The sequence below is a fragment of the Centroberyx gerrardi genome, chromosome 3, assembly GCF_048128805.1.
Source record: "Centroberyx gerrardi isolate f3 chromosome 3, fCenGer3.hap1.cur.20231027, whole genome shotgun sequence".
Lineage (NCBI taxonomy): Eukaryota > Metazoa > Chordata > Actinopteri > Beryciformes > Berycidae > Centroberyx > Centroberyx gerrardi.
The window spans coordinates 11219613-11229256 of record NC_135999.1 but is presented as its reverse complement, the minus strand read 5'-3'; the positions used below and the strand labels follow the sequence as shown (position 1 = coordinate 11229256).

Genomic DNA, 9644 nt, shown 5'->3' with positions numbered 1-9644 from the left:
GCATCTGGACAAAGGTCAGGCCATTGACTGTACAGATAGTCAGTCATCAGTGCCTGATAACAACAGACAGATATGCATATCAAAGGTGGGTATCTAAATTGTAAATATTTTGCAAACAAAATTATCTGTGCTGAATGAGAGGGGGAGGGATAGAGAGAGAGAGAGAGAGAGAGAGAGAGAGAGAGAGAGAGAGAGAGAGAGAGAGAGAGTTCTACTGTGTATGTGACCCATCGATCTTTGATGTACTTTGAGGTTGGGGATGGCTCCACCTGGCTCTACAATAAAATAGAAAATGGGCATAACAAAACACCAACAATAGTCAGAATAGGTGAAATTTGAGTGACAGTCTCATGTCGTCTCCGAATAACACAGAAGCTGGTCTCCATCACATGTTGCCCTGGTTCAAAAGGTTATATGGAAACAATGGGAATTTTTGTTTTGTTGTTTTGTTTTTTATTTTCCCTGTATTTAGGGAATTATGATGAATAATTCCACTCCTCTGTTACCTAAAATGCTTTTTTCATGCTTGTGACAGCACCTGCACATTGCTGGTCATTTGGATGTTTTTACATAACTTTTGTGCCTCTGTAAATTGCATCATAAAGACTCATTGACATCATTGTATATGGAATAAAGCAGAAAAAATCATCATTGGTGGCTTTCAGATTTACTCTAAGCAAACTAATATGTCTTCAAATATAATACATTAAGCTGAACTACTTCAGAGGGGAATCCATTCAAATTGAAATCCCCTCATTGCAGGAATTGGCACTAAATTAATGTCAAATGTTATCACACACAAAATAGAAAAACAAAAGGTTTATTGATTTACTTCTTCAAAAAAAGCAAAACATTACTTACATGAAGATACACGTATAGATTTTCACAGTCAGTGAACAAATGTGTTTAAAATCGGTGCTGTATGGCACCAACTGTTAGGATTATTTTGTTGCCACTGACTGAGCAGTGAGTCGTTAGTCACTTACACCTGCAGTAGGCCTACTTTCAGGACCATGGTAATATTGGTTATAAATGTCCTCTGGTGTGGAGGGATGTAACCTTACTGGCATTCTGGTTGGCGCTATCAACTCTACAGCACTAGATGGAGGTAGTGAGACATAATCCACACTTCATAACATATCAGTGTGTAACCGGAGATGATTCTCTGATGTAACTACATTACAATTCATTTGCACTGATAAAATTACATTGTAACAAGCTGCAATTTGTTAATTTCCCCATAACTGCACCATTAATACGTATCCATATTGACAAAATGGGTAAGCAAAGACTATTTACTGCTGGTGGAGACATTATGAAAGAGCAGTTTATCTCTTTTTACCCATAGAGGATGAATGGCCACAAGATAGACATATTTTACCTGCAAAACGGCAAAGTCTAATGTGTATCACTTGTATCAAGACAAAAGCTGCATACAATCTGTAAGCATTATTTGAGGCCGTCAATAACTGTGCACAAGGTCAGCAAAAACATGAACCAACACAAGGCACTTCTATACACACACACACACACATAAAATCTAAATTCCTCAGTTGTATACAAAGAACCACATTTATTCATATATATTTACAACTTTTCACTATCCAGTTATGTACAAGAATTAGGAATACACATGAAACGAAAGTAAAGTTATAATCAGGAGTATGGAAATATCACAAGTATGGCACTGAGTGGTAAGGAAAAATGTAATCAGTAAATACCAACAATCATATGAAGCGTTAAGTGGGAAAAAGGATATTTGACACCAGATGTGACAGTACTGCTGTATTTCTTACAAACCAAGTAAGTCTTCCCGAGCCTTTGTTGTGAAAAGATCTCATTAGCAATGAGACGGCACCTTGTAGAAAAGCTCTGTTCAATATCCTTTGTGTAAGGATGTTCAGTTTTTCCAAGGCTGCGGAAGGTTATACTGCAAAGTAAAAGGCCCGGGTGCCTGCTACAGCTTCACACTGCGGCTGCACACCATACTGCTGTAGAACATGGTAGCAGCATTAGGAAGTCTTTTCATTAAAAGAAAGTGTTTAATTCCAGGCTACTTTTTGAATGTAAAAGCGCCCTTAAAGTGTTCCATAAAAAGAAAACAATAGATGAAATTATATTCTTCCAGGCAATGTTTTGAGCAGGTTAGGCAATCTAATGCATATGATAATATAAGAAATCAAACACGTATAAATTCTATTTGTTTGCATTTAAAATAACGCTGGTGATAGAGCTCTTTCTGCTCTATTTTCAAGTATATACTGAAAAGTTTGTCTATGTTCAGGTAAGTGCCACCAACAGCATGCCATTGTGGACCTTGGAAAAAAAAGCTTGTATCATTCTCCTGTGAAAACTTGCAGATCAAAATGGAAAGAGAAAACACAACCAACAATGAATACCATCATGAAGGCAGAGTTCATCAAAGAAACACACATTGCCGTTGGTAACACATCAAAGGAAAATGAAGAAACACTGAGTGACAGTAAGATGAAATGTGCAAAATACACACATTACTTGTCTGGCTGGTTTTGGACAAGGTCAAAATTGAACAGAAAATTGCGGAGCTCCAACAAGCTCCGACAGATTCAGTTTGTAAGTTCTCAGGAAAGTGCCCCCTCTAGTGGACGTTTGCTTGGCCACGCCATCTTTGTTGCTAGCTAGTATCTACTAAATATCTTCTGGCTGAACACCCTCGCTACAAAAGTTGTGTGACTGCAATGAGCTACATCCCTCTGGTATAGAGAGTAAGGTGCTTAAGGCCGCTTTCTGTTGGTGTCCCATTCAGCTATTGATCCCTCCCAATCTGACACTTTTAGATTTACTAGATTTTCAAGGTCAAAACTCTTACAAACTGCATCTTTAAAAAGCACTTCTTACCACCATATCCCTTTATGATACTTCATGTTAGTGTATCGGCCTCAGCCCCACAAAACACTGCTTACATCTAAATAAAGGATGAGTGCCACCCTCTAAAACTGTCAGCTACGTGATGCGGGTGTGATCTCAGAAATGGAACGAAACCTAATACCAGTTCTCTGTGTGAGTAGATTCCATTAAACATTCCACAAAGTGCTAACCAGCCGGTTCACTCTATACTAGTGACTATCTTACAAATACTTTAAAATACTTAACATTAATGAAATACAGTTAAGAGAGCCAATGTCCTACTAACAGACAATAGGCATGCAGTGCATTTCCAGAATCACTTAAGCTTTGTACACAATCCTTACATGCAGCGTTAAAAACTGCAACTGTAAGACATAGAAAACCCAAGGGCCTTTTCTGAGCGAAGCACCGCCTCCAAGAGAACCTATGGTGACCCGTGAGTCCTCGCACCCTTTGGCATCATACTTGCTTATACTGAAAAAGATTTGTACAACATTGCTTTCGTCTATGGGAGCGAAGAGACTTCTCAGAGGTTGTGCTTCGTTCAAAAAAAAAAAAAGGGACCACAAATACCTCTTACAAAATTACTATGTACACAGAAGTGAGGCTCTTCATTCTGGACACATCAGATGATTTATTCCCCTTCAAAGTTGGCGTCCAAACTGGAGAGGCCTGTAGAAAGAGGCATTTTAGTACAGACACACTCCAAGGCAGAAAAAAAATCCATATACTGTAATGTTGATGATGAAATCCTATAGAGCTTACCTAGTACATCCTTCTTGCTTTCTGAGATGCCATGGGAGGTCTTAGGTAAACAAACTGCACAAGACATGAGGCAGATTTTAGAACAGACGGCGTTAAAAATGAAGCTATAATATGAACAGTTGCATGTTGATTATTCCTACTTTTGAAATGTCAAGAAGGCACCTACACCTGTGTGTGAAACTGGCCTTGAATTAATGTGTTTTTGCCACTTACCAACTCTCTCTCACTGCTTCAATGTCGCTCACTAGATTCTGTGCTAAACAGATCCCAAAAATCTGAAAACAAACACAAAAACATACAGGTTAGGTAAATGAAGCTGTCACTACAATAATAGTTGACGCAGACAGATGTAAATGTTTCAGATCGCTCCCTACCTGTAGTAATGCAATCCCAATGAAGATGCCCGCCACCACTGTCAGGTTGTCTTGAAGCCACTTCTCAAACTGAGGGACACACCCTTTGATATAGATGAAAGTCCTCTGCTCAGAGTCCTAACAACACACACGACGAACAAATCAGATAAGGCAGATACAGATACACTTTATCCTCTATGAAACCACAGAGTTACTGCATTTAAATAATTTGGAAGTCAATTATGTGGGTTTGTAACACTTGATCACCTAAATTATTCTGTAATGGAAGCACATGATCCTCCCCATCCTTTTGTGGTCACAATAAAATCTCCCTGAACCCAAATCTGACAGACACCCAGCTCATTGTCTCCCTGGTCTGACTCTTGTTAAAACAGTCACACATTCTACACTTCAGGGTTTTCCTTAGTTTTTGAGTCAAGAAAATAAACACAGCCTTTCCTTACATTACGCTACTATGGAGTAAGGCCAAACCAAATGACGGGGGAGGGGTTTCTCTTCCCGAGCATTGCTTCAGCATGAGTAATACCACACAGCCCATAGTGCTGGAGGGCCAGCTGCTGAATTCTGAAGAATTGGGGAGATGGAAATATACTGAAAGAGCAATATTGTGCCTTGGGCGGGGTCCTGATGACCTCATGCAGCCAAATAAGCCTGGCTAAGGCCAACTAATCAGCAGCAATTTTCCTGATTTGCACAGTTCATATCATGTTTTTATATTACATAGCACTCTGCGTAGTTTGGCAGTAGTTTGCTCTTAGATGAGAGACTCGACCTCGGACCAAAGTCAGGTCCCTGTTCAGTAAACTGTGCAACTCACCGTTTTTGCTCGAATGTCGTATCCACACTGAGTGTTGATGACATCCTCCTGTGAAAAGAAGAGGGTGCACGCTTACACATGATCAACAGGTAAACTCTCACTTTACACCGATTTATCCCACAAATCATGAATTGAAGCAAAGCAAGTTTGTTCTGCTGAACGGTGTCACTGCTTTGCAAAGTGAGCAGCAGTTAGGACATTTTTCTGCCAAAAAAAAGCCTCGGTCATGATAACTCCTCCCAGCCGCTTCCACACTGTGCTGCGCAGGCAGAGTGTGTGAGGACGAACACAGAGGTCTGGATGTCCTGCTGGCACCCGGCCATGACTGTTGACAGTATGAGGCTCTCGCATGGCTTCTGCAGGACACAGATAACCACGCTATCTCTCACAGGCCAGACCTTACGAATTTCCCCTTCAACCACCGGCAGTCGCAGGGTTTCGACATGCTGCAAAGCGCCCTATTGAATCTGTATTGCAACCCTGTGACACAATAACTCCAAATGACATCCGTAAGCTTGTTCAGCGTTTTGTGTTTCACCATACATGGATATGAACCGGTTGTGAACTAAACAGACTTGAGTGCAACATGTTTTTGGGAACACATACGGCCGGGTCTTTGGTGCAGCAGGAAAAGGGCACGCCACATTTTTCCCGACTTGGATTGGAGTCGGTGCAGTTGAAGTAGATGTTCAAGTTCCAGTCGTCCGCCCCAAAGGCCCCACAGCACTCCCACTGAAAAGGGTCAAACAGACACAAAACCACACATATATACAACAATGTCCCACAGAAATGAATGGCCAAGATTCAGACTGTTATAAGAACTCAAAAACAATGGAGTGAAATCAATACTGCGTAAAAAGGAAACAAGAGTCTCACATATTCCTGGGTGAAGTCTATGAGGTTCTGCAGGTCAATGTCGTCTCGGTAGGCTCGGATGTTGTTGTTAATGAAGAAGTTGAGCTGGTCCTTGATCCAGTCTTTGAAAACAAAGGCCAGGACTCCTGCTGTCAGCTCCAGGAAGAAGATGATGCCCAGGAACACAGAGAACTAAAAACACATAAATATTCATCACACTCTGCATTTAACAGGTGTTCCCAGACCACAGAGGACAAGAATCCTAAAATCCCTACAACTTTCTTATAACTACACAACAGAGGGCATTTTTTATGGGGATTTTTTGGGGCATTTTGGTCCTTTTCAGTGGCAATTCTAATTGCATTGCATATTGCCAAATTAACACTCAATTTGTACCACTAAGATTTTCTTTACTTTAAATTACAATATACCATCAGTACAGAGTAACAATTTGAGACATTTCCTACTACTTTGGGCTGCGTACACACTTCTCATCAAATACCACTCCAATTTTCTCTCCCAGAAGGCACCGGAAAGAATCGTCTGGGTATAAGCTTCCATGAATCATCTATAGTGGCCCATGGGAGATAGTAGTCACATTAATGCGTCACTATATGACAACTCAACAAAAAACAATGTCAATAGGGTGAAATAGGGCATTTTTTGCTGCCATTTTCTTAACTTTTAAGGCATTTTTGCCCAGAGCCCTTGTTAATCTCTGACCACGCTGCACGGTATGTTTTCATATACGATCGGGGGAACGTACAAACTTAAGCAAGAACGAGTTTTCCCGCAGCGCTCCAATGCAGCCAGCAAATCCTAGGATGAACATGACGCCGCCCACCACTAAGAAGAGCCAGACGGGGTCGAAGCCGCCCAGGTCTGTGATGGACGAGATGTTGGACAGGACGCCCTGTGACGAAGCAGAGGGAGGCGGGGGTGAGGGGGTGCAGTAACATGAATGGAAATGTAAAAATCATACTCAGACAAAATATACTGATCCTCGGTAAAACACAGACACTGCAAAACTCACTACACTGTAAGCGCCTCCCCCACACACACACACACACACACACACTGCCTCCCCGTCTCAGGGAACACAATGAATCTGTGAAATGCATCAGATCCATTCAGAAGCCATTGTGTAGAAGGGCTTCCCACAGGAAAGCATGACATTCCTTTCTGATTCAGTACAGCCAGTGTTTTCACCTTACCATTTCAAGCAGACGGATGGGCGTACACAACCTACTGATAAATGTAATGGCCTTCTCCGGAAATTTGTTCTGTGTTATGTCAACCAGAACTCCTCCAGCCCTCTCCTTAGCCGTTACATCACACCCAGTTTTATTTATCATCCGCTGATGTCCGTAAGTGGAAAAGATAAACAAAATCCATCAATCCAACTTCCCATCTCACCCATAGAGATACGAGCAAAAAACTCACCTTCTCGCTCCATGCCCACAAGCCGATGCCAAGGAACGCCACTCCAAGTAACTGAGAGAGAGAGAGAGAGAGAGAGAGAGAGAGAGAGAGAGAGAGAGAGAGAGGTTATTTTTCTGTATTGCAGAACACCGTGTGCGAGCCTCCCTTACCTCTTGGCTGTCCATCGTCTAAAAAAGAGCTTGTCGTTTCCAAGACAAACATTGCAGAAATGCACACAGAAACCACAGAGAGATTTTTCCTGGCAATACTCTATTACTTAACATTTCTCATCTCATTTCTGAAATATCAACAGGAGACTCCTACACTAGAAAGCATCTCTAAACAGCCTGAAAGCAAAATGAGTGAGCAAGTATGGAACTTTTAAAACCAGAATCCATGATTTGTTAAGATAGGCATGTATGCATGAATTGCATTTTCCAACTGGCTAACCTCACAATGACTAAAAAAAAAAATACAGGACATTGTATTCTGATATAAACCGAAAAACAAACAACTCTTAAACTTACTGAAAATATAAAAAAAATAATAAGAATGAGTGCTGATGTTGCAGCACTGACATTTCAGTAATCACATGGTATTGTTTTGTTTTTGTAGTTTGTCTCATTTCATTTTGGATGCCAGCTTGATTTAAATAAACCTATTTGCTCCTAAAATCTAAAGTTTTTGGTTTTGCCTCTTGGATCCGTAGTTTTACCTCCTGTTTTACCTCCTGTATCAGTAGGACAAGTTATATCCTAGTGATGTGGAAGGTTTTGTGTACAAGGGGATAAAAGAGTAAAATATTGTAAGATTTAGTGCTGAGTTTACATGTTACAGACTACCAGAATTATCTATCACTCATCCATCCACACACTGAAATCTTTAGGTGCCAGTGTCCAGTAGAAGTGGAATGTGATTTGATTTAGCCCTAAATTGAATCAGTTATTTCTGAAACAGATGCATGGTAAATAGATACTTTTGTAGACACTGGCAGCTTCTTCCAATGGGTAAATGAACAAATGGTGAGCAGGTCAGAGAGGACGCCACATGGCTGGCTGAGAGCCTCTCCACAGCCTGACATGTGGCCTCGCTGCTCATGGCTTTGAGGTCCGTGCCCAGCGACGGGACGCCAACACACTGCCTCTGTTTCATCAAGAGCCAACGCCGCAGGACGGCAGACAAAGCTTTCTACTGTAACCCGCACATTCAGGAGAAGTGGCCGACGGGCTGGACTCCTGGTCAAAACGTTGGGAATTTTAAAAGTGCATGATGAGGTCTTGACCTGTCTGGCCTGCTGGGTGGCACGTGCACCTCACAGCAGGTGGGACCCCCCAGTGGGACCTCCAGATGTCCTTGAGGGGCTTCCAGGGGGGGTCCCAAGCATACGAGGAGGTGTTTCATTTTCACGCACTAGAAGTAGAAGTCTGCACAAATAAGGGAATGTATGAAGATGACTGATCATGGGCTGCACTGCTGCCCCCTTCCCACCTACAGTATGGACAGTTATGCAATTCAATGCTCAGTCATTACTTGACAACAACAGTATCATCAGATGAGGGTCCATTGGGACAAACTAGCACCAAGTGGGGGGTCCTGTGGTCAAAAGCAAATCTATTTGAGGATCCTTGACATGAAAAAGTTAGGAAACCCCATATGCTTCGGATCACAAATGCCTTACCTTTGCAGACTGATGCTGACTAGAGCAAAAACAAAAGCTCGCTGAGGACTGACATGGGAGCAAGTGCACAGGAGTGAAGTCCGTTTCTGTGATGTAATCAAATGTCTCCCGTGAAAACGAAAGGGAAGAAACAAGGCCCTGAATCTGACAATGTCACCCACTGGGGGGGAATTAAAGCTAATGTTGATCGGGAAAGACATTTCAGTGTGTCAAGCGAAGGACAGAACAGGCCCAGAGTGGCGGCCAAACAAGGGGGACTTACCCAGAATATTATGTTGAATCCAAATATGAAATACTTGATGCAGCAGCTGACTTCATGAGCCTTGAAATGCTTTCCTGACATCATTTGGCTGGATTTTCGCTAATGTCGCCCCGCAGTAGTAAGGAATCACATCTACGGTCCTCTGTTTGACAGGCTGGCTGTGGAAACACCCTTTATTTTGTTGGCTCGACAAATGCGTCGTCAATTGTTTTTAGCGTTTAATTCTAAACAGCATCTTGTGTCTCGGGTGACAAACGGTGTCGACGAGGCCCGGAGAGGAGCGCTTCTCTGTCGGCGTGTCCCGCGGGGCGGTGGGTCTGCTCCCGATACGGATCTCACAGTATAACGGTGAAATAAATCCACTGAAATCAGCCAGATTAAAGCCGCTAGTCCTCTATCTGATCCATAATCTAGACATGGCTGTTATTTAATTGATGTGTTCGGGAGCCAATGAGGGCGCTTACTGGCGAGAAGAGGCGGGACTTCCTGCAGCGGAGTCTCTCTATGCCCTTTCTATGTTTATTCCGTGATATCTGATCACAGTATTTGTATCCATATGATATTTGATCTCTGAGGATTCAGTAT

General features: G+C 42.2%; 1 protein-coding gene across 1 annotated transcript; it reads right to left on the bottom strand.

Annotated features, from left to right (window-relative positions):
• Nucleotides 1–804: 804 nt before the first annotated feature.
• On the bottom strand, nt 805–9452 carry LOC139909880 (tetraspanin-5). Its single transcript, XM_071897046.2, has 10 exons — nt 9060–9452; nt 7141–7191; nt 6464–6610; nt 5719–5889; nt 5449–5574; nt 4843–4890; nt 4026–4142; nt 3865–3926; nt 3652–3705; nt 805–3558 (listed from the first exon to the last, which is right to left on the bottom strand). Exons 1-9 carry the CDS (start codon nt 9141–9143, stop codon nt 3693–3695), a joined length of 819 nt encoding a protein of 272 aa, XP_071753147.1. The 5' UTR covers nt 9144–9452; the 3' UTR covers nt 805–3558; nt 3652–3692.
• Nucleotides 9453–9644: the final 192 nt, after the last annotated feature.

What these genes read in the sequence shown, in the direction of transcription:
- LOC139909880 (XM_071897046.2), bottom strand. Translation starts at nt 9,143, where the DNA reads ATGATGTCAGGAAAGCATTTCAAGGCTCATGAAGTCAGCTGCTGCATC. An exon ending in GCTGCACCAAAGACCCGGCC is followed by an intron (nt 4,891 to 5,448) that starts GTATGTGTTCCC and finishes TTCTTTTCACAG; the next exon opens with GAGGATGTCATCAACACTCA. An exon ending in TTGGGATTGCATTACTACAG is followed by an intron (nt 3,927 to 4,025) that starts GTAGGGAGCGAT and finishes GTTTGTTTTCAG; the next exon opens with ATTTTTGGGATCTGTTTAGC.